Source organism: Phyllobates terribilis, unplaced genomic scaffold (assembly GCF_046119375.1).
Source record: "Phyllobates terribilis strain yellow unplaced genomic scaffold, ASM4611937v1 Scaffold_183__1_contigs__length_3771566, whole genome shotgun sequence".
NCBI classification, from domain to species: Eukaryota; Metazoa; Chordata; class Amphibia; order Anura; family Dendrobatidae; genus Phyllobates; species Phyllobates terribilis.
In genome coordinates this window covers 2,454,519-2,477,558 of record NW_027362943.1, presented here as the reverse complement: position 1 = coordinate 2,477,558, position 23,040 = coordinate 2,454,519, and the positions used below count along the sequence as shown (strand labels likewise).

The following is a 23,040-nucleotide window of genomic DNA, read 5'->3' as shown; positions in this document are numbered from 1 at the left end:
CATGCCTTCCGCTCCGTGGTAACATATTGCAATCGATTTCATCACAGATCTCCCTGTATCGGCCGGTTGTACAGTCATTTGGGTGGTCGCCGACCGCTTCTCCAAGATGGCTCACTTCATCGCTCTGCCTGGTCTTCCGTTTGCACCTGTGCTGGCTAAGGACTTCATCCGTCAAATCTTCCGTCTCCATGGCTTACCCCTCCACATTGTCTCGGACCGAGGAGTTCAGTTCACTTCTCGCTTTTGGAGAGCCACGTGCAAGCTGCTGGATGTCTCTTTGGATTTCTCTTCAGCCTATCATCCTCAGTCCAATGGTCAAGTGGAAAGTATCAATCAGATCCTTACCAGCTTTCTTCGGCACTTTGTCAATGCTCACCATAGCGATTGGGTTGAGCTCCTGCCCTGGGCCGAGTTTTCCTATAACAACCATGTGAGTGGGTCCTCTGCTAAGTCTCCATTTTTTGTGGTCTACGGTCAACACCCCCGGATTCCGTTTCCCGTCTCCGCTGCAGTGGACAATCCTGCCACGGAGTCTCTCATCAGTGAATTTTCTGTGATTTGGGAGGACACTAGATCTGCGCTTTTTCAGTCCTCCGAGCGGATGAAGAAGCATGCTGATAAGAGACGTTTGGATCCGCCAAAATTCCGTCTGGGAGACAAGGTCTGGCTTTTCTCCAAATATGTCCGTCTCAAGATACCATCATATAAGTTGAGTCCGCGGTTCATCGGTCCGGTCGAGATTCAGAACCAAATAAATCGAGTGGCTTACAAGCTGAAACTCCCGGCCTCCTTACGGATTCCCAACTCCTTTCACATGTCTCTCCTCAACCCTGTTGTCCTTAATTCATTCTCTGACGATCCAGGTACCGCTCCAGCTCCAGTCTCCACTGAGGACGTCTTTGAGGTAGAGAACATTTTGGCCATCAAGAGGGTAAGAGGAAAGACTTTCTTTCTTGTGGATTGGAAGGGATGCCTGTGCAAGTTTGTCGTTTGTGTACTAACACTCTCCTCAGCCCTCAGGTTCCAGTGCCCGCCAGCCAGTCTGTTAGCCGTGCCCGCCAGTCTGTCTATCACCCGTCAGGCTACCTGCCGTGCTCTCCCACTGTACCTGTCAGCTTCAGCCATCTGACCCATGGGAGTTGCCTGTTCTCACACAAGGTCGGTCCCAGTGTGGTACCTAGTCCACCTGTCCGATCCCTCCTTGGTTCACGGAGTCAACTAAGCCGCCGTGTGACCAGGGTCGGTCAGAGTAGGCACTTAGTTACGCCCCTCTAGTCCCTCCTTGCATCCCAGCACAGAGGTTCCACCACCTGGATCCGTAACAATGTCATGTGTTTCGAAGCTTCTCAGACACACCTGTGGATGTATTTTAATGCACACCTGAAACACACTGCTTCTTTGTGGAGCATCATGGGAAAGTCTAAAGAAATCATCCAAGATACCAGAAAGAGAATTGTGGACTTGCACTTGTCTGGCTCATCCTTGGGTACAATTTCAAGATACCTGAAGGTGCCTCGTTCATCTATACAAACAATTATACGCAAGTACAAACAGGATGGGAATGTCCAGCCATCATACCGCTCAGAAAGGAGATGGATTCTGGGTCCCAGAGATGAACGTGCTTTAGTCCGACATGTACATATCAACCCAAGGACCAAAGCAAAAGACCTTGTGAAGATGATGGCGGAAGCTGGTAAGATTTATTTTTTTGAGCAGTGTAGTTATTTCACATATCACTTTCACTATGGTGTTAGTAATGGGGACGTCTTATAGACGCCTCTCCATTACTAAGCTGGGTTTGATGTCAGCTGGCCTTATAAGCTGACATCAACCCCAGCCCTATAACCCCACTGCCACCGCTACAGGGCAGTGGGCAGAGCGGAGGCTAAGTGACAGAATTGGTGCATCCTATGGATGCGCCACTTCTGGGGCGGCTGAGGGCTGTTGTTTCTAGCCTCGGAGGGGGCCAATATTCATGAACCCTTCCTAGGCTATTAATAATATTAATGCCCCGTCTCATGCTGCACATAACACATCCTGCATCTCTGGCTGCTGTGGGCATAAAAGGGGACAAACTTATGGTGTGGCCCCCATGCTCCCCTGACCTCAACCCCATTGAGAACCTCTGGAGCATCATCAAAAGGAGTGTCTATGATGGCTGGAGGCAGTTCACATCTAAGCAACAGCTCTGGGAGGGTATTCTGTCCTCATGCAAAACAATTGAAGCAGAAACCATCCAAAACCTGACAAATTCAATGGACGAGAGAGTTCAGAAGCTCCTTTCGAACAAGGGGTCCTATGTGCAAATGTAACATCACCTAGAATAAAGTTTTGAGTTGAAAACTGTTTGATTTCAGTTTGTAATAACCTGCTAATGCTTATAATTTCAAAAATGACCATTTTTTTGTTCTTTATTAAAATGAAAAGGTTGAAAACTCTGCTGTGCATAATAATTTGGAACATGCATTTTGAGCGCAGTTTGAGTTTTTTATTTTTTTAAAAATATACTGTTATCATAGGCAGTTTGTACAAAAACCTTTCAATTGTACTCTAATAGTTATTTGACTGGAAAATTACAATGACTGCAATTCATATAGGTAATTTGGGAAAATCTGAGAAAATATTATTTGCATAATAATTTGGAACACAGTGTAACTTTATTCTTCGGGTCGGTGCGATTACTGAGATACCAGATTTATATTGGGTTTTTATGACTGACAGCTGTCAGGCTATGTGCCCACGTTGCGGAAATGAAGCATATTTTTCACGCTTCTCCCTGGCAGGAAAAACGCATGCGGATTTTACATACATTTTTCCCGCCAGGTAGAAGCGTTTGTAAAGCGTCTTTGCATGCATTTCTGCATGCGGGTTATCAAGCGCTTTTCCAAGCGATTTTAGCATCACTTGGAAAAGTGCTTGACAACTTGTTCACATTATATAAATCCATGCAACCGGCATGGATTTATAGTAGTGTGACCAAGTTAGTTAAAAAAAAAGTATAAAATGGTAAAAAATAAAGTTTATACTCACCTTCCAGTGTCCTCCCGGTGTTCTCTCCGCCGCGTAAGGTGTGTTGGGCGGCTCACGATGGTGTGAAGGACCTGCGGTGACGTCATTGAGCCATGTGATGGGTCACATGACTCAGTGACGTCATGGCAGGTCCTTCACAACAGCGGGAGCAATGCAAGAGAGCGGACGCGGCAGAGATAACACCGGGAGGACATCGGAAGGTGAGTATAAACTTTATTTTTTATTTTCAATTCTTTTTTTCACAGTTTCTATGGTGCCCAGGTCTGGATGAGAATCTCCTCTCCTCCAGACTTGGGTACCATCCGCACATTGAACCGTGTGATATCTGCTTGTGCACATGTAGTGATGCGGATGTCACGCAGTCCAATGCAAGTCAATGGCGGCGATTACGCTGCGTGTCCGCAAAATTAATAGACATGCTGCGGATTTTTGAGCGCAGCATAAACGCTGCGGAAAAATTCGCAGCATGGGCATTGACAGTGCGGCTTGTCATTGAGGACCATGGGGGGCAGATTACCATGCGTTTTTGAAGCGTTTATGCTGCGGAAATTCCGCAGCATATACGCTTGTAAAACGCTACGTGAGCACATACCCTCACAAACTAAAAGACGCTTTTTTTTTGCAAAATCTAGTTTTTGCATTGCCATATTTTGAGAGCTATAATTTTTCCATATTTCGGCCGACAGAGTCATGTGATGGCTTGTTTTTTGCGGGACGAGCTGACATTTTTATTGGTACCATTTTTGAGTACGTGATATTTTTTGATCGCTTTCTATTCCGTTTTTTTGGGAGGTAAAATTAACAAAAACCAACAATTCAGGATTTCTTTTTTGAGTTTTTTTTTATGCCATTCTGCATGTGGTAAAAGTGATAAGGCAGCATTATTCTTCGGGTCAGTACGTTTACAGTGATACTACACTTACTGTATATTTTTTTATGTTTTGGCGCTTTTACACAATAAAACTATTTTATAGAAAAAAAATTTTTTTGCATCGCTTTATTCTGAGAGCTATAACTTTTTTATTTTTCAGCTGATGGAGCTGTATGGCGGCCTTTTTTTGGGGAACAAGATGACGTTTTCAGCGGTACCATTTTTATTTCCATTTTGCTTTTTGATCGCATTTTTTTCCACTTTTTGTTTGGCCGTTATTACGGTGTGCACAGAAGGAGTTAATTAGTGTGACAATTTTATAGATCGGGTTGTTTCGGACGCGGCGATACCAAATATGTGTACTTTTTTTGTTTTTACATAAATATACGGATTTATTGGTTTAATATTTTATTTATTTATTTTTATTTATTTTGTGATTTATTTTTAACAGTTTGAAAACATTTTTTGACTCTTTTTTTTACATTTTTACTTACTGTATGGGACATTAATTTTTATTTTTCTAATCACTGATCTCATGCAATGCAATAGACATGTATTGCATTGCATGAGATCTTTGCTGACTGTTTCACAGTCAGTGTCTCCTGCTAGAGTTCAGCTGCAGGCTGAGCCTAGCAGGACACCATATATGGCAGATCCGGAGGTGGTCATGTGACCTCCGGCTGCCATAACAACGGCAGGTCCTGGAAGACATCAGGGGGCCGTCGGAGAGGTAAGTTGACGACTCCCTCTCCGCTCACTATCTTCTATATGCCGCGATCACTAAAAATCGCGGCATATACAGTACAGACCAAAAGTTTGGACACACCTTCTCATTTAAAGATTTTTCTGTATTTTTATGACTATGAAAATTGTAAATTCACACTGAAGGCATCAAAACTATGAATTAACACATGTGGAATTATATACTTAACAAAAAAGTGTGAAACAACTGAAAATATGTCTTATATTCTAGGTTCTTCAAAGTAGCCACCTTTTGCTTTGATGACTGCTTTGCACACACTTGGCATTCTCTTGATGAGCTTCAAGTGGTAGTCACCGGAAATGGTCTTCCAACAATCTTGAAGGAGTTCCCAGAGATGCTTAGCACTTGTTGGCCCTTTTGCCTTCACTCTGCGGTCCAGCTCACCCCAAACCATCTCAATTGGGTTCAGGTCTGGTGACTGTGGAGGCCAGGTCATTTGGCGTAGCCCCCCATCACTCTCCCTCTTGGTCAAATAGCCCTTACACAACCTGGAGGTGTGTTTGGGTCATTGTCCTGTTGAAAAATAAATGATGGTCCAACTAAACGCAAACCGGATGGAATAGCATGCCGCTGCAAGATGCTGTGGTAGCCATGCTGGTTCAGTATACCTTCAATTTTGCATAAATCCCCAACAGTGTCACCAGCAAAGCACCCCCAACACCACCACACCTCCTCCTCCATGCTTCACAGTGGGAACCAGGCATGTAGAGTCCATCCGTTCACCTTTTCTGCGTCACACAAAGACACGGTGGTTGGAACCAAAGATCTCAAATTTGGACTCATCAGACCAAAGCACAGATTTTCACTGGTCTAATGTCCATTCCTTGTGTTCTTTAGCCCAAACAAGTCTCTTCTGCTTGTTGCCTGTCCTTAGCAGTGGTTTCCTAGCAGCTATTTTACCATGAAGGCCTGCTGCACAAAGTCTCCTCTTAACAGTTGTTGTAGAGATGTGTCTGCTGCTAGAACTCTGTGTGGCATTGACCTGGTCTCCAATCTGAGCTGCTGTTAACCTGCTATTTCTGAGGCTAGTGACTTGGATAAACTTATCCTCAGAAGCAGAGGTGACTCTTGGTCTTCCTTTCCTGGGGCGGTCCTCATGTGAGCCAGTTTCTTTGTAGTGCTTGATGATTTTTGCAACTGCACTTGGGGATACTTTCAAAGTTTGCCCAATTTTTCGCACTGACTGACCTTCATTTCTTAAAGTAATGATGGCCACTCGTTTTTATTTACTTAGAATTTGTATTATGGGAAGAAAAAAGCAGCTAAGTCTATTCAGTAGGACTATCAGCTGTGTATCCACCAGACTTCTGCACAACACAACTGATGGTCCCAACCTCATTTATAAGGCAAGAAATCCCACTTATGAAACCTGACAGTGCACACCTGTGAAGTGAAAACCATTTCCGGTGACTACCTCTTGAAGCTCATCAAGAGAATGCCAAGAGTGTGCAAAGCAGTCATCAAAGCAAAAGGTGGCTACTTTGAAGAACCTAGAATATAAGACATATTTTCAGTTGTTTCACACTTTTTTGTTAAGTATATAATTCCACATGTGTTAATTCATAGTTTTGATGCCTTCAGTGTGAATGTACAATTTTCAAAGTCATGAAAATACAGAAAAATCTTTAAATGAGGTGTGTCCAAACTTTTGGTCTGTACTGTAGAAGATAGCAAAGGGTTAATTAACACCATTGGGACCTGATCCAATCAGGTCCCAAAGATGTCCCCTGTCAGAGCTGTCGCTCTGAACCGCAACCGCAGCACTTGCAGGACCCTGGGGGTCCTGAGGGCTGCGGGACCGCCGACCGTTCATAAACGTCAGCGCTGCACAGAGCCCAGGCATCGCCGACGTTTATGTACAGTGGGCGGTCAGGAAGCGGTTAAAAAAATTTGAGGGGACCTCAAGACATAATTGAGGTGGATTTGGAAGGGTATTGGGAGTATGAAGTAAGGCGAATTCTTGGTTCCAGGTGGGTCAGGTATCGTCTGCATTATCTCGTCAAGTGGAAAGATTATGGTCCTTAAGATAATTCCTAAGTTAATTTGGGGTGTTATAGATAAATATATGTATGATTATGGAAGTTATATGAAAATGGAACTCCATACTTTTATGTATTAAGAATTGCAGACAATCCAAAATGCCCTCCTCCTGCCCGTACCACATTGCACCAATAACCTCATAATGATCAAACATCCACATACTACGTGGAACATGGAATTATGGAAAATCCCTAATGATTATTGACTAACATATTAATCTGATAATAAGAGCTTGCTAATGATCTTTATTTCTTTTAGGGAAATTACAGAATAATAAAAGATAAGTGACTATACTGATTGACCTTTGAACCTTACTTGCAAGACAGACTTAACTGATTTAATTGAGAGTCAGCTTGACTTAATTGTTTACATATTAAAATAATGACCCATTAGCGACAGATGTCAGCCATAATTATGAGATAAGGCAATGAGGTAATGTGTGGAAAGGTCCTTGATATTTCCTATAAAAAGCCTATTTGAGACACTACTCAGTTTTCATTTATGATTTCTCCAACCGTATAGATCCTATATACAGTTTGGCGGCAGACAACTTAAGACGAGAACACACACATTTTGTGTGCCCCTAACAGGGGGATCTTCAGGCGATCAGATAGACAGATTATTGGGTGGGGCTGGGGAAAACCTAGCAGTCATTGTACACATTGGTACCAATGACAAAGTTAGAGGGAGGTGAAAGGTCTTTAAAAATGATTACAGGGAATTAGGAGAGAAGCTGAAGTACAGGTGGTGTCTTCAGAAATACTGCTGATTCCACTACGTCACTAAAAAGTCAGCGGGAACTTGAGATAATTGTCAGGAAGAAAGAGCTTAGGTTCATGGAGAACTGAGCTGACTTCTCTGTCGGCTACAGGCTTTACGATAGGGACAGGCTGCACCTCAATGGGGAGAATGCAGATGTGCTGGGGGAAAAAATGGTCAGATGGATGGAGGAGCTTTCAACCTAGGATCTGGGGGGAGGGAAGGTAGCTGTGCAAATAAGGGGGTAGAGTAGACAGAGAGTGAGACATTCAAGGAAAGTAAGGAGGCGAGTAGCAGTAATAAATGTGTTAATAGTATTAAATGTCTGCAGGCAAATGCAAGAAGTCTTGAAAACAAAATGAATGAATCAGAGTCTCTTAGGTCAGCCACAGATTACGACGTGGTGGGCATTACAGAAAGCTGGCTGGGTGAAAGCCATGACTGGGTGACAAACAGAGGGTTAGACTACATTGAAATGGATAGGAAAGAAAATTGGTAGAGGGGTATTTTCGTTAAAACCAATTTAAGACCTCAAGCTCAATGACGATATGGGGGGGAGCTTCGACAATGTACTGCACACATGCCCAACTCTTGGTGATTATATTTGACCCACGACACCAGAACCACCACACCTATGTGGGGCCATTATTTTGCATGGAGGACTATGTGAGGCCCATTATACTGTATGGAAAGCTATGTGGGGCTCATTGTACTGTATGGAAAGTTATGTTGGGCCCATTATACTGTATGGAAAGTTATGTGGGGCCCATTATACTGTATGGAAAGTTATGTGAGGCCAATCATACTGTATGCAGGACTATGTAGGGCCCATTATTCTGTATGGAGGACTATGTGGGGCCCATTATTCTGTATACTGGTTGGTCCACAACTTTGTCCAAGTTTTTCATTTTGGCCCTCTGCATTTTAAAACCAGTATGGGTAGATGTACATGGAAAAGGCAATAATGGAAAGCTGCTAATTGGACTTTGCTACAAGCTTCCTAATATACAGTGGTGGCCAAAAGTATTGGCACCCCTGCAATTCTGTCAGATAATACTCAGTTTCTTCCTGAAAATGATTGAAATCACAAATTCTTTGGTATTATTATCTTCATTTAATTTGTCTTCAATGAAAAAACACAAAAAGAATTGTCCTAAAGCCAAATTAGATATAATTCCACACCAAACCTAAAAAAGGGGGTGGACAAAAGTATTGGCACTGTTTGAAAAATCATGTGATGCTTCTCTAATTCGTGTAATTAACAGCACCTGTAACTTACCTGTGGCACCTAACAGGTGTTGGCAATAACTAAATCACACTTGCAGCCAGTTAACATGGATTAAAGTTGACTCAACGTCTGTCCTGTGTCCTTGTGTGTACCACATTGAGCATGGAGAAAAGAAAGAAGACCAAAGAACTGTCTGAGGACTTGAGAAACCAAATTGTGAGGAAGCATGAGCAATCTCAACGCTACAAGTCCATCTCCAAAGACCTGAATGTTCCTGTGTCTTCCAAGCGCAGTGTCATCAAGAAGTTTAAAGCCCATGGCACTGTGGCTAACCTCCCTAGATCCAATATAAGTTTCTCAATTGGTGAATATTAAAGATAATATATATACTGCTCAATGGCTAGCACCTAATGGTAGGAATATAGGTTAAGTCGTTCGACATAGATAAATACTTGAAGAAATAAATATGACCATATCAACCCAAAATAATAATAAAATTTAACTTTTATTCATAAATAGTATAAAAAGTTACTTCATAATCAATATAGGGCACAGTACAAGAATACAGAAAAACACATATCATGTATGATGACCATCTCACTGAAGGGACGATCCAGTCCACATGTAATAGGGTCCGAGGCACCACAGCAAAAAAGCATATATATAGTCCTTCATATAACAGACCAATAAAGAATTTCTTTTAGATACATGTGATCTACTTAAGAAAGTTGATGGATTGTATTTGGACCCAGAAATGATTCTTGTGACGGGTGATGTGGAATCACTTTATACTAATATCAAGCATGTGGATGGTCTAAGAGCTTGCGCTTTTTTCCTCAATACCTCTAATCTACCGAGAGATATTGTCGACTTGGTGATGTGCCTCTTGGAATTTTCCCTTACCCACAACTTTTTCACTTTTAAGGGGTCCTTCTACCTACAGCTCCAGGGTACTGCAATGGGTGCATCTTTTGCGCCGGCCTATGCTAATTTGTTCCTGGGGCTGTGGGAGAGGGGCCTCTCCCTGCCGGATCGGCGGGCGTCAATGTATCGCGTCCCTTTTTGGACGCGCTACATTGACGATATCCTGCTGATCTGGCAGGGTTCGGTTGAGGACTTGCAAACATTTGTGCAACTCCTCAACACTAATGAGATGAATATCTATATTACTTTCAATTGGGATATTGACACAGTGAACTTTCTTGATGTTACCCTTGCAAGGGATCATAATAATTTGATACAAACAAACATCTATAGAAAGTATACCTCCAAGAATATGTTGCTCCACGCATCGTCCTCCCATCCCCCGTGGATGGTTCGATCTGTACCCACTGGGCAATTTCTGGGTCTCCGCAGACTTTGTTCCAGTGATGAAGATTTTGTTAGACAGTCCAAGGACATGAAGAAGAGATTCTATGAGAGGGGCTACAGTAAACGGGTGGTTAAAAGAGCGTACCATCGCGCTAAATATTCGAATAGGTACGATTTGCTTTATTTGCAAAGAAATCCTAAGATCAATGACAAACCTAGATTTATAACAAACTACCATGGACAATTCGGACGGATGAGGAAATGCTTGACTCAAGCTTGGCCCATCCTCCTGATAGATCCGGTATTGTCAAAAATCCTTCCTGATCACTCACCCATTACTGTACGCCGCTCCAAGAATCTCCGTGACTATCTTGTACATAGTCACTACCAAACTGTGTCTGGCATGTCTACAATTTTTGGTGCATCGGGTCCTGAATGTGGTAGTTTTCCGTGCGGTCGATGCGTCGCTTGCCCCAATATGGATAGAACCAATATTTTCTCCAATGCAGCTGGCACGAAAACCTATGAAATAAGGAGCCGCATTACATGTATCTCACGCTTTGTTATTTATTATGCTACTTGCCCCTGTGGGCTTATTTATGTTGGCCTAACAACGCGCCAACTCAAAGTGAGAATAAGAGAACATGTATTGGGGATATTGGCGGCGATCGACTGCGCGGATCCCTCCACACTCAGGACTATACCTAAACATTTTAAACTCCATCATGACTGCGATAGCTCCCTCCTGAGGGTTCGTGGGATAGATGCGTTAAGAGTTGGTATTCGTGGAGGTAAACTGAGCCAACGCTTGGCTCAGCTCGAATCTAGATGGATTTGGCGATTAAATACTGTACATCCCAATGGACTGAATGAGAATCTCAGCTTCGCTCCCTTTCTTTAATCTCTCCCCTGTCACATATTTTGTTGTGGTTTTTATGATTTTAACATTTTTTTATTATTATTTTTAGTATTCTTCATCATCCGTTTGCAGTTTACTTCCTCTGGCGTGTTGTCTCTTCATTATGGCTGATATCATATGGATGAATATGTGAATAAGAATATACTGAATAATCTATTTAATCCGGGAACGACTACTGCAGTGTATATATATTGTGGATCTTCCTTTCGCGTTTGAAGATCCTTATATGTTAATTGGTTTAAATGGAAGTTATATCTGAGAAGTTCGCTACCCCTACATTAGATATTGTCCCCCTTGATTTAATCATGGTGATATATAGGATGTTATCTTTTGATATTCCACCTACTATATATTAATGCTAGGACAATATGATTTTTCCACATTCCTCTCTCTATATATATATGGGATTGAACATGATCTGTATAGGCATTTTGTCATATTGTTATATATACTACTTGATGTGATGATATATTGTATGCAGATTGCCATATTGTTAATTCATTTGGTTGGGATACTGTCTCTATTATACGATCTACCTATATATCTATGTGGTGGTAGTGGAAGTATATATGTCATTTAATTGAGCTTATACCTCTTGCTATGGTTCCTGACTATGGGAGGTTTAAGGACCTTACGCGCGAGCGTCGCCGCTTTCTGAGTACCCCGTGCCGCCTGGCGTCTCTATGCAAGGACCTGTATCGCTTGGGTCCATGTGACCATCACGTGATCCCTTGCATGACGCCCGCGCCACCGGTTGCTTGGTAGCGGGGACGCTGCGCGCATTACTGCGGGTCCACCCCCTTCACTCGATTGGCCAACACAACATTTAAATATACACGCCCCTAGAGGAAGTTGACACCCCCTGAAGAAGGCAAACGCCGAAACGTGCGTTGGGGTGGACGAGCGGTCCACGTGAGGGTGCCCTGACATCACAGCTTGTGGCCCAGGTAATTCTCCCCTACATAACGCAGCACTTGTTTTTTACTCACCTATCTTTATACTCGCTTGGTATACACCCTGTCAACATAACTCTATTAACTGAACCATTCTAGCTGTTATACCTCGATTATAATGGTGCTATAGTGGCTATTACTAGTGTCCCTTATGTGGCATTTGATATGATGAAGGTATATCTTAGCCTAGGTATATGGCACCCTGACAGTATAGGTTATGAACTGTGGTCATTTGATAATCCTCTTTATTGGTCTGTTATATGAAGGACTATATATATGCTTTTTTGCTGTGGTGCCTCGGAGCCTATTACATGTGGACTGGATCGTCCCTTCAATGAGATGGTCATCATACATGATATGTGTTTTTATGTATTCTTGTACTGTGCCCTATATTGATTATGAAGTAACTTTTTATACTATTTATGAATAAAAGTAAAATTTTATTATTATTTTGGGTTGATATGGTCGTATTTCTTTCTTCAAGTATTTAACCTCCCTAGATGTGGATGGAAAAGAAAAATTGACGAGAGATTTCAACGCAAGATTGTGCGGATGGTGGATAAAGAACCTCGACTAACATCCAAACAAGTTCAAGCTGCCCTGCAGTCCGAGGGTACAACAGTGTCAACCCGTACTATCCGTCGGCGTCTGAATGAAAAGGGAGACTGTATGGTAGGATACCCAGGAAGACCCCACTTCTTACCCCGAGACATAAGAAAGCCAGGCTGGAGTTTGCCAAAACTTACCTGAGAAAGCCTAAAACGTTTTGGAAGAATGTTCTATGGTCAGATGAGACAAAAGTCGAGCTTTTTGGGAAAAAGCATCAACATAGAGTGTAAAGGAAAAAAAAAGAGGCATTCAAAGAAAAGAACACGGTCCCTACAGTCAAACATGGCGGAGGTTCCCTGATGTTTTGGGGTTGCTTTGCTGCCTCTGGCACTGGACTGCTTGACCATGTGCATGGCATTATGAAGTCTGAAGACTACCAACAAATTTTGCAGCATAATGTAGGGGCCAGTGTGAGAAAGCTGGGTCTCCCTCAGAGGTCATGGGTCTTCTAGCAGGACAATGACCCAAAACACACTTCCAAAAGCACTATAAAATGGTTTGAGAGAAAGCACTGGAGACTTCTAAGGTGGCCAGCAATGAGTCCAGACCTGAATCCCATAGAACACCTGTGGAGAGATCTCAAAATGGCAGTTTGGAGAAGGCACCCTTCAAATATCAGGGACCTGGAGCAGTTTGCCAAAGAAGAATTGTCTACAATTCCAGCAGAGCATTGTAAGAAACTCATTGATGGTTACCGGAAGCGGTTGTTCGCAGTTATTTTAGCTAAAGGTTGTGCAACCAAGTATTAGGCTGAGGGTGCCAATACTTTTGTCTGGCCCATTTTTGGAGTTTTGTGTGAAATGATCAATGATTTCATTTTTGCTTCATTCTCTTTTGTGTTTTTTCCTTGCAAGCAAATTAAATGAAGATAATAAGACCAAAGAATGTGATTGCAATCATTTTCAGGAAGAAACTGAATATTATCTGACAGAATTGCAGGGGTGCCAATACTTTTGGCCACCACTGTAGCTGAACATGAAAAGGATGATATGCTGCAACAAATTAAAAAGGCAACAAAAACAAGTCATGGTGAAAAGTGTTGGATCCCTTGAAATTGTTCCAGAAAATGAAGTAATTCTCCCAGAAAATTATTGCAATTACATGTTTTGTTATACACGCTTATTTCCTTTGTGTGTATTGGAACAACACAAGAAAACACAGAAAAAAAAGGCAACTTGAACATAATTTCACACAAAACCACATAAAATAGGTCGGACAAAATTGTTGACACCTTGCCAAAATTGTGGGTAAACAACTTTGTTTCAATCATGTGAAGCTTGTTCAAACACAATTGTCGCAAATAGTAGGTGTGGGCAATATGAAAATCACAACTAAAACCAGATAAAAAAGGGAGAAGTTGATTCAATCTTCGCATGAGTCTGAGGACTTGAAAACCAAAATTGTTGAAAAATATCAATAATTTCAAGGTTATAAGTCCATCTTTAGAGATCCGGATGTTCCTCTGTCCAAGGTGCGCAACATAATCAATAAATTTACAACACATACAGTCAAATATGGTGGCCCTTCAAAGATGTTTTGGGTTGTTTTGCTGCCTCTGGCACTAGGTACCTTAACTGTGTGCAAGGCATCATGAAATCTGAAGATTAGCAAAGGATTTTGGGGCACAATGTAGTGCCTAGTGTCAGAAAGCTGGGTTTGCGTCCTAGGTCATGGGTCTTTCAGCATGACAATGACCCCAAACATAATTCAAGAAGCACCCAGAAAATGGATGGAAACAAAGTTCTGGACAGTTCTGACCAGCAATGAATCCGTATCTAAATCCCATTGAACACCTGTGGAGAGATCTTAAAATTGCTGTATGGAGAAAAATATTAAAATTTGCAAGTCCTCAGTGGTTGATACCATCTTTTCAGTTAGCCATTAGTCAGTAAGCTTTCGAGACTACTCAGGTCCTTCATCAGATACAGTATAACACAAAAATCTGAAGAGTCACATATTTATGCACAACAGGGCACAGGAATAGTGCAATAAATAAGACAAGTGACGTGAAGCAGAACTATCAGTATGGGAAAGGGATAAGCAGTTGTGGCCGTAAATATGTGTGGACACAAGTAGGTCTATTCTTTCTTTTCTTTTTTTGTGTGGCGATAAGAATTCATCCTTGTTTTTAGTTTTTGCCCTGTCTCCCCTACATACAGACCCCCAGTTGGACATTTGGAACATATAATTAAGTTCATTGTGATGCAGCTGAAAGTCCCTGGGATCTTGTGGTCCTGATGTGAGTTGGGAATCTTTATCTTGTCCGTGGTCTTTATAAATGGACGGGTTTTACATATACAGTTGGTGAGGATGAATTTTGTAAGTTTCACCACAAAGGTGAAACTATCCTCCCGGTCAGTTTGCTTTCCCTCCCAGTACCTTTTCATTCAAACAATGTTAGGTTTCTGGGAGATTATACTTGTTCCTTTTATTTTTGGTTCTCCTTAGCTTGCCTTCTTTGCCCTATATTAATGAGTTTTTGTTTCTCATTCAGGGTCTTCGTATTTTACTTCATACTTTCCTTTCCCCTTGTTGACAATGTGTTGCAGCCTCCCCTCTGATTCCTAAGGAGGTATGAGAAACTCCTCAACGACTTATTAGGGAGTTAGGTCTGTGGTGGCGTTTCTAGTTGTGCAGCTAGGGTCTTTCTTGTCTGTACAGAGACTAGTTGGGCGTAGCTGCGGCATTCTTCCCTGTGTGGGTTCTCTGGTGGTTATCAAAATGCGCTTTCTGTACAAAACATTTCCCATAATCTGAACATGAAAAAGCCTTTGCCCCCGTGTGGGTTCTCTGGTGCTTAAGAAAACTAGATTTCTGGTTAAAACATTTTCCACATTCTGAACATGGAAAAGGCTTCTCCCCTGTGTGAGTTTTCTGATGTTTGATAAGATTTGATTTCACAGTAAAATATTTCCCACATTCTGAACATGAAAATGGCTTCTCTCCTGTGTGAGTTCTCTGATGGTTGATAAGAGTTGATTTCTCTGTAAAACATTTTCCACATTCTGAACATGGAAAAGGCTTCTCCCCTGTGTGAGTTCTCTGATGTTGGAAAAGATTTGATTTCTTTGCAAAACATTTCCCAGATTCTGCACATGAAAATGGCTTCTCCACTGTGTGAGTTCTCTGATGTATATTAAGATATGATTTTTGGTTAAAACATTTTCTACATTCTGAACATGGAAAAGGCTTCTCCCCTGTGTGAGTTCTCTGATGTTTGATAAGAGTTGATTTCTCTGTAAAACATTTCCCACATTCTGAACAGGAAAATGGCTTCTCTCCTGTGTGAGTTATCTGGTGCCTAACAAGACTTGATTTCTGATTAAAACATCTCCCACACTTGGAGCAAGAAAATCTTTTCTCTGCTGTGTGAATTTTTTGATTTTTAAGTAAAGACTTTTTGAGAGGAAAACTATTTCCATATCCTGAATGTGAAAATGGCTTCTTTGCATTAGGAGCAGTTTGTTTTTTAATGCTTATTTTGTGACTTTGATTTTCCTTAGTAGTCGGTAATGAATGAGAAGACAGGACCTGTTTCATAGGATCAGATGATTGAGGTCTGCTGTGAAGGGATGATGGTATATCTGGAGTAATGGCATTCATTTCAATTGTATCCTGTGAGATCTCAAAATTATCTGATTTGAAAATTGAAGGTGTCAGCTGTCCCTCTGATCTCCTGGTACGGACATCTGCCAAGAAGAAAACCAATTATTATTTTTTAATAAAAAATCCTTGAATTTTATATATTTGAACATTTCTACTTAAACTGACTGTAAAAAAGGCAAGTTATATTAAACAATTCACTTATTCATCAGGACAATGACCATCTAATAGAAAATCTCATAGGATGAACCAGTGGAGCGTGGTGTTCAACTGTTTGTTCATTCTGCCTCCCAAATATGGAGTAAAAGGCGCAGGCTCTGTCCAGCCACTAAGATTAGGGAGCCTGGGACCAGTAGTACCATCCAGGGTGTCAGTATGGGTGTGCGTGCTGTCCAGCTGGAGTAATCTGCTCCCTGCTTCAGCCATTTGGAGAGCACCGCACCCTACTAAAGCTGGAAGCATATTGCCGGAAGCTGCCAGATCCAGCCTTGTTCTCCTCTGGTTCAGTCATCTGTGCTCAGCTCCCGGCTTGTGTATTTGTTTCCTGTTGTGGCCCCGGCCCGTTTACTGACTACTCTTATGTCTTCTGATTTTGTACTTTCTCTGCTCTCCTGGCTCTGACCCGGCTACCTGACTGTTCTTCTTCCCATCTCACTCCACAGAATAGCAGGTAACACCGTGGCCCAAGCCTAGGGGTCTCTGTGTAAGTCCAGATCCATGTAGAGGGGTTAAACGGCGATGAGCAAAGTAATTTGTGAAATCTGTAAAAAAGGTAGATAGTGACAAGCCTGTTCGTGGTAACCATCTTTTGAGCTTCCAGGTGACCAAGACCAGCTCCCCCAATACATTGTGTCTGCAAACTATTCCAGCAAAATCTGCATTCCTAATAGCTTAATGGCGCTTCTTCCCTTCTTAACCTGCCATGTGCCCAGATAGTAGTGTACAACCGTATATAGGGGATTGTCAGATTCAAGAGAAGTTGGAAAATAATTTGTAAGGTCCATTTGTTTTCTATTATCCTTTGTGAAGAATTCCAAAGTTATCACCACATAAAGTGACACACGTCAGATTTGAAAAATGGGTCTGATTAGAAACATAATACTGGCTGCAGGAAGAGGTTAAATCAGAGGATTACTGAAGTCAAAAACTGTGACTACAGACAATAAAACATCTACTGAAATGATCAAACTGAACAGTCTTCATCAGGGAAAAATGAGTAACTACAATCTAAACTATCGTAAGGGACAATATTTTCTGTCAGATGAGTGTCAAGAAGAAATATTAGACATTTAAAGTGAACTTTTATATAATACTGCAGAGATGAGGCGTCTTAAATTTAGATCTCGGGCATTTGGAAGAGATAATGGAGATCTTTTTGAAAGACGACCAGGGAGTTATAGAGTCACATAAGTGAGGCCGGCTGATCCAACCACAATGAAACTATCATACAGAATGAACTTGTAAAAAAAAGAAAGAATATAAAAACATGTAACATCCCCAACAACAACGTATGTATGAGGGGAGAAATCCAACACTAAACTGGACTTGCACTCATTTATGGTGGACCATTGGAGCAACTATGAGTCCTGACCAGAAGAGTAGAGAAAGTATTAGTGCTCCCCATTTCAGGAGAGATTGTGCAGTAATCTGAATTCCTTAGGATTGAAAACATAATGGAATTTATGACGTGGAGTGAATCCATGAAACCAGGGCTGGAGCCAACACATCTCCTGCAGGCGTGAATAAATGTATATTACAGCCATCAGCCACGCACAGATTAGAGATATATCATGGCACAGGTGTAATGTTTTCTGTATAGTTTATCACAATCCTGTTTGAAGTTAGTTGGTTTTAAAAGAAATTGAAAAGTCAGGATAAAGGGAAACTCTGCTGTTATTGTACAGAAATTCACACTTGGCCCTCACCGCACATTTAATGTCGATAATAAAAGTGATCTTTGGTCAGAAAGACTGGACCTGGTCTTGTAGGGACCATATGGGCACATTCAGCAGCACAGAAGGGAGAGAAGGTAGATTCATCCAATAAGATATCAGGGATCTAGGAAGCCAACAGCATCATTACCCTCCGCTTTCTCTTACAGGCCCATCATAATATTTTTCTTCAAGTGATTTTCTAACTTGTCAGCACATTCTACATACGCGATCATTTGTCTTTATAGTTTGCAGATCTGAGCAGGTAACGGTCAGCATCTCCTAATCCCAGGGGGTTGGTGGATCCTCCAGGTTGTAAGGTCTATAGAAAAGGGCTTTCACAATTACACAAAGAAATTTGAATATTTTCAGACGGAGGAGAATGTTGTGGTCTAGCGGCAAAATGGTGATCACATGATTGTGATATGGCCGGACTACACAACCGATAAAGCAGCCACAGATGGGGACTGAGAAGAATCTGTGACTTGTCTGCATTTAGTGGTTACTACTCACCTGGGTGGTCATATGTAGGAATCTCCTCTTTACACCGCTCATCACCCCTCACATATGTCTCTGTAGTATTAATATGGGTCAGATCTTCACCCTGAAACAAATATTGTAAAAGTCACAGACAGATGGAGAAGTCCCATCTATGATCAGCTCTAATCCTGTCATCTCCACCGCTCTCATTACACAAGTATAAAACATAATAATGGTGGATAAAACAGAACTGAAGACATGACCTTTACAGCCGTCCACACATCATAGGGGAAATCTCATGACACCTTCTCTCCATCTACCTGATGATCCTGAGGAACATTGGGATCTTCTTGTTTACAGTCCTGTGGAAGAAGAGGACGAGGACATCTCTCTGGTGTTGTCCTCTTACTGGATAGATCTGGAGGAAACACATACAGGGACTGAATTCATTCTTTACATACAGATTATTATAGGACGTGTGCATTTAGTCCTGTCTATTACCTGGTGATGTGAGGGGCTGGGGAACCTCCATCATGACGTCCTTGTACAGATCTTTGTGTCCTTCTAAATACTACCACTCCTCCATGGAGAAATAGACGGCGACATCCTGACACCTTATAGGAACCTGGCACATACAATGATACCGTCATCCCGCCAATCCCTTCATATCATTACTGTATAATTTCCCAGCATTCCCAGCAGTGTCACCTCTCCAGTCAGCAGCTCAATCATCTTGTAGACGAGTTCTAGGATCTTCTGGTCATTGATGTCCTCATGTATCAGGGGGTGAGGTGGAGGCCTCGTGATTAATCTCTGGTTATGGAGAGACACATTAATAAATCTCACTACAGACATTTCCAGAGTCCTCACCTCTCCAGTTCTGTCCATCTGTTATTCCCATAGATAAGAATGATGTAATGTGATGTCATCAGAATCTCTCACCTCTCCAGTAAGCCGGAAAAGGATCTCTAGGGTGAGGTGTAATATCCTCTCCACCATCTTGTCCATCATTTTCCTGGATAAATCAGGAAAATGTTCTTATATAGACGACTTTCACTGAGAGGATCCGGTATTTTAGAGATCTGAATGAGAAAAAGATAAGCTGATGGATAAGACCATTTTTCTGCAAACGATGATGCGGAATCTAAACTGTACCATGAGTACCCTTCATCCCTTAATCTGGTGTTCAGGTCTATTGCCTGTATATTAAAATCTGTGACATTCTAGCAGTACCTTCTCATCCGTAAAATTTGGCCCTTGGGTTTTCCTCTTTTTATGGGGATGGGGGTGGGGGTGGTGGTTATCCCACTTCAATAGTTTATTAGTGCTTGAAGGTTTATGGTAGATGAGTGTCCCTATGGTCCCATTACAATCCTTCTTGATCAGTACATACAGGAAAGGCAACTGGTAATAATTGGTGTTGGTCTGCTCCTTTAAACAAAATGTACTTTTCAGGTTATCCCCCAGTACCCTCACTTTTCATCCCTTCTTTTGAGGTCCACACAGTCAGACTCTACCGGCCCTTCTCCCTGCCAGTGGCGGTTGTGTATCGCCCTCCGGCCCCCTCCCGTCAGTTTGTGGATCACTTTGCCACTTAACTTCCAAACTTTCTATCCTATGACATCCCCACCCCCATCATGGGAGACTTTAACATCCCAATTAGCGATTCCCTCTCCCTATCTGCCGCTCATCTTTTATCGCTAACTTCCTCCTTCGGCCTTTCACAGCTTACTAATTCTCCTACACATAAAGATGGAAATACTCTTTGACCTGATCTTCGCCCAGCTCTGTTCAATACATGACATTACTAACTCTCCTCTTCCACTCTCTGATCACAACCTTCTCTCATTCTCTGTCAAGAACTGTCACCCTGCTCAAGACACCCCTACTTTCCACACTTATAGAAATATACATGCCATTAACACCCAGAAATTTATGAAAACGTTGCAATGATCATTGGCCCCAATCTCCTCCCTCTCATGCCCTGACTCTGCACTGAAGCATTATAACGAAACATTGCAATGCGCCCTGGATGAAGGCACACCTCCTACACAGAGAACAACTCGGCACAGACGGCGACAACCCTGGAACACGCTGCAAGCACATTTTTTCCAGTGGTGCTCCAGGTGTGCCGAACGGCTGTGGACAAAATCTTGTCTGGCCGAAGATTTCCTCCATTATAAATTTATGCTTAAAACCTATAAAGCCGCCCTTCACCTATCCAAACAAACCTACTTTGACAACCTAATCATCTCATGGTCCAATAATCCTAAACACCTGTTTGACACTTTTCACTCTCTCCTTAATCAATAAGCACAGGCCCCAACCACCGACCTCAGCACTGACGATCTCGCCAATTATTTCAAAGAAAAAATTGACCATATCCGACAGGAATTTTTTTTCTCAATCCCCACATGTTATGCATGCTCCTCCCTCCCACATTGTATCTTGCTCATTTTCTGACTTCGAAACAGTAACGGAAGAAGAAGTGACAAGGCTCCTTGCTTCCTCTCGCTCTACCACCTGCACCAGTGACCCTATTCCTTCACATCTCCTTCAGTCCCTTTCTCCAGCTGCCACCACTCACCTAACTAGTTTTCAAAATTTTAATTTTTATGCCCTTAAATCAGAGGGATATGTTACACAAAATAGTTAATAAATAAAATTTCCCACATGTCTACTTTACATCAGCGCAATTTTGGAACCAAATTTTTTTTCTAGTAAGGAGCTATAAGGGTTAAAAGTTGACCAGCGATTTCTCATTTTTACAACAAAATTTACAAAACCATTTTTTTTAGGGACCACATCACATTTGAAGTGACTTTGAAGGGCTTTTATGACAGAAAATACCCAAGAGTGACACCATTCTAAAAACTGCACCCCTCAAGGTGCTCAAAACCACATTCAAGAAGTTTAAAAACCCTTCAGGTTCTTCACAGGAATTTTTGGAATGTGGAAGAAAAAACCAAATTTTTTTGTTTTCGCAGGGGTAACAGAAAAAAATGGACCCCAAAATTTGTGGTGAAATTTCCTCTGAGCACGCAGATACCCCATAAGTGAGGAAAAAACACTGTTTGAGAACACAGCAGGGCTCGGAAGGGAAGGAGCGCCATTTGACTTTTTGAATGTAAAATTTGCTTGAATAATTAGCGGACACCATGTTACGTTTGGAGAGCTCCTGATGTGCCTAAACAGTGGAAACCCCCCACAAGTGAACCCATTTTGGAAACTATACCCCTTAGGGAACCTATCTAGATGTGTGGTGAGCAACTTGAACACCCAGGTGCTTCACAGAAGTTTATAACATTGAACCGTAAAAATAAAATGTTCACATTTTTTCAGCAAAAATGTTTTTCAGCTCCCAATTTTGCATTTTCATAAGGGTAACAGGAGAAATTGCACTATGCAATTTGTTGTGCAATTTCTCCTGAGTAAGCCGATACTCCATATGTGCGGGAAAACCACTGTTTGGGCGCGCGGCAGGGTTCAGAAGGGAAGGAGCGCTATTTGACTTTTTGAATGTAAAATTTGCTTGAATAATTAGCAGACACCATGTTGTGTTTGGAGAGCCCCTGATGTGCCTAAACAGTGGAAACCCCCCACAAGTGACACCATTTTGGAAACTAGACCCCTCAGGGAACTTATCTAGATGTGTGGTGAGCATCCTGAACCCCAAAGTGTTTTACAGAAGTTTATAACATGGAGCCGTGAAAATAAAAAAATCTAACTTTTACCACAAAAATTATGTTTTAGCCCCAATTTTTTTATTTTCACAAGGGTAAGAGGGGAAAATGGACCCCAAAAACTGTTGTGCAATTTTTCCTGAGTAAGCCAATACCCCATATGTGGGGAAAATACAGTGTTTGGGCGCACGGCAGAGTTCAGAAGGGAAGGAGCACTGTGTGACTTTTTGAATGCAAAATTGTCTGGAATCGAGAGCGGATGCCATGTTGCGTTTGGAGAGCCCCTGATGTGCCTAAGTAGTGGAAACCCCCCACAAGTGACCCCATTTTGGAAACTACACACCTCAAGGATTTTATCAAGGGGTATAGTGAACATTTTGAACCCAGAGGTACGACACAGAATTTGATAACATTAGGTCATCATATTAATAAGTTGTCATTAGTCTTGAGTGCAAGTGCTCGCTATTTGAGTTTGCATCGGGTGCTCAGATATGCACCATGTATCGCGGGTGCTCGAGTGACATGCTCGTGTCCCCGCCCCGCATGCTTCACGGTTATTAGACACCAAAAAAAAAACATGCGGGGATCGCTGGTGCATGGCAATCCCCGCAAGGTTTTTTTGGCTGTATAACAGCTGCAAAACATTTGGGACGGAGACTCGAGCATGTCACCCGAGCACCCGATGCAAACTCAAGTAGCGAGCACTTGCGTTCAACATTAGTCACCTTATCGTCATTTTTTTTTTCTACTTCTGAAAAAATCCCAGCCCCAACCCTAACCCTAACCTTAGCCCAACCCTAACTCTAGCCTAACCCTAGCCCAACCCCAACCCTAGCCCAACCCCAACCCTAACCCTAGCA

At 42.1% G+C, this 23,040-nt stretch overlaps 2 protein-coding genes across 2 annotated transcripts in view; both read right to left on the bottom strand.

The window, feature by feature from the left end:
• Positions 1-10,150, bottom strand: part of LOC141212722 (uncharacterized) — a 33,361-nt gene extending 23,211 nt beyond the window's left edge. The window contains exons 1-2 of the mRNA XM_073665030.1: positions 10,020-10,150; positions 9,767-9,836 (exon numbers count right to left, since the gene is read on the bottom strand). Coding sequence (XP_073521131.1) covers positions 9,767-9,836; positions 10,020-10,150 — 201 coding nt within the window. The remainder of the gene's footprint in view (positions 1-9,766; positions 9,837-10,019) is intronic.
• LOC141212747 (uncharacterized) overlaps positions 1-23,040 on the bottom strand; it is a 55,568-nt gene that overhangs the window by 28,634 nt on the left and 3,894 nt on the right. The window contains exons 2-7 of the mRNA XM_073665058.1: positions 19,440-19,579; positions 19,206-19,310; positions 18,999-19,122; positions 18,818-18,915; positions 18,531-18,621; positions 15,291-16,172 (exon numbers count right to left, since the gene is read on the bottom strand). Of these exons, the coding sequence (XP_073521159.1) occupies positions 15,291-16,172; positions 18,531-18,621; positions 18,818-18,915; positions 18,999-19,032 (1,105 nt within the window). The 5' untranslated portion in view covers positions 19,033-19,122; positions 19,206-19,310; positions 19,440-19,579. The remainder of the gene's footprint in view (positions 1-15,290; positions 16,173-18,530; positions 18,622-18,817; positions 18,916-18,998; positions 19,123-19,205; positions 19,311-19,439; positions 19,580-23,040) is intronic.